This window comes from Anneissia japonica, unplaced genomic scaffold, assembly GCF_011630105.1.
Source record: "Anneissia japonica isolate Jap-2015-1 unplaced genomic scaffold, ASM1163010v1 scaffold17696_len1593_cov241, whole genome shotgun sequence".
Lineage (NCBI taxonomy): Eukaryota > Metazoa > Echinodermata > Crinoidea > Comatulida > Comatulidae > Anneissia > Anneissia japonica.
The window spans coordinates 1-1,593 of NW_022741137.1; the positions used below are offsets into that span (position 1 = coordinate 1).

The 1,593-nt window shown below is 37.4% G+C and overlaps 1 protein-coding gene across 1 annotated transcript; it reads left to right on the forward strand.

Annotated features, from left to right (window-relative positions):
- Positions 1–39: 39 nt before the first annotated feature.
- On the forward strand, positions 40–1,567 carry LOC117118581 (the record flags this gene model as incomplete). Its single annotated transcript, XM_033263197.1, has 3 exons — positions 40–183; positions 969–1,199; positions 1,403–1,567. Coding segments are annotated over exons 1-3 (540 nt in total), but the record flags the coding sequence as incomplete, so codon positions are not given.
- Positions 1,568–1,593: the final 26 nt, after the last annotated feature.

Below are 1,593 nucleotides of genomic sequence, written 5' to 3' on the forward strand. Positions count from 1 at the left end.
TTTTTTTCAGACAAGCAGTTGAAAATGTTTTTAGACTCCATGAGGTCCCAGGTGGGCAAGATCACTAAACGAAAGTCTGGCCAAGGGACACAACTGATGTCGGACCGTGATGCATGGGTAGTTCAAACCTTTGGCTTTCTGGAAAAACACATTGTCCGGATCCCAAGCAGGCCTACTGCTAAGGTGTGCTTTAAAATGCAATGCATAAATAACATACTGTTAATTATTTAGTTTTTACAAATGCACAAAAAATAGTGCCATTTTTTATTTTACTGACATATACGGTAGATAATACGTTTTACAATTGTGCAAAATGTTTTAATCAGTGGCGTATTTAGGGGGTTCCCCAAAAAACATTTTTGACAAAATTAATGTAAAAATAATCATCTGTAATTATTTTTCTGTGTCCACACAAAAACAAACAAATAAAATACAAAAAACAATCTGGAATTTTTATTTGGGTTTGCATGTTTAAAAAGATTAACATTTCAAAGTGTAAAATATTTTTGTATTGTCTATAAATACAGCCAAAGAGCAAAAAAAGGATGAACTCTAGGTTTCATTGTCATGTAGATATGTTCGCATCTAAGTATTTTAGTCACATGCAATGTTATATGTCTCGATTACAATAAGTTGAACTCCTCTGGCAATCTGAGCTGATTTGACAGGAATCATTTCCAAAAACCATTTCGAACTTGTGTCATGAAAACCTGAAAATAAACAAAAGTATTCATAATTAACGAGACATGCCCTCCACTGTCTTGGACAGGGGTGGCGCTAGCGGGAGGGGGGCGCCAGGGAGAGCTTCCTCTCCCTCCAGTCGGGGAGAAAAAGCACAAGTCGTCGGGGAGAAAAAAAAATATATGTATTTTCTACATATTAGTAGACTCTAAAATCGATTAAATAAGCCTTTGAAACCCCTAAATTGCCAAAATGTTGAATGCTAAAATCTATAACTAACGTTGCAGTTCCCAGATATTAAGACATCAGATTCCATGGCCATACCCAGTGGTGGTGATGATGACGATGATGAGAAAGAGGAGGAGGAGGATAATCGTCAGGGAGATGCTCCTCATGCCATGGAGACAGTTAGCACAGATTCGATCTCTGATGAAGCTGGGACCAGGGGAAAGGTCAAGAACAAGAGCAGGCCAAAATGCAAGGCTACTAAAACTAAAGAATCTGAGGTGCTCGGCAAGGTTAAAATTGCTTTTTATGTTATTATGTCGTGATACATTATTATATAGTGACAAATTGATTTTATTGAATTGCAACTTCTTGCTGTTTATTCATACAATTCTGAAAGAAAATGAATGGACACATGCTTTGTTTGATAACTTAATATCAGCATAGTATAGTGTATAATTAACTAAACCAAAATTGTTGTTGTTTTGCGTTGCAGTTACTGACCCGTGCCGATGAATTGGTCAAAATCTGCAATGCTCCTGCAAAAGAAATGTCTCCACACGAGCAGCAGGTTGAGACGTACATGGGGTATATGAAAACACAGATACAACTTATTCCATGCGAAAACTGGTACCAGTTTACAATAGACAACATGAGGCTGGTACAATCGTACGTGGTCAGACACTC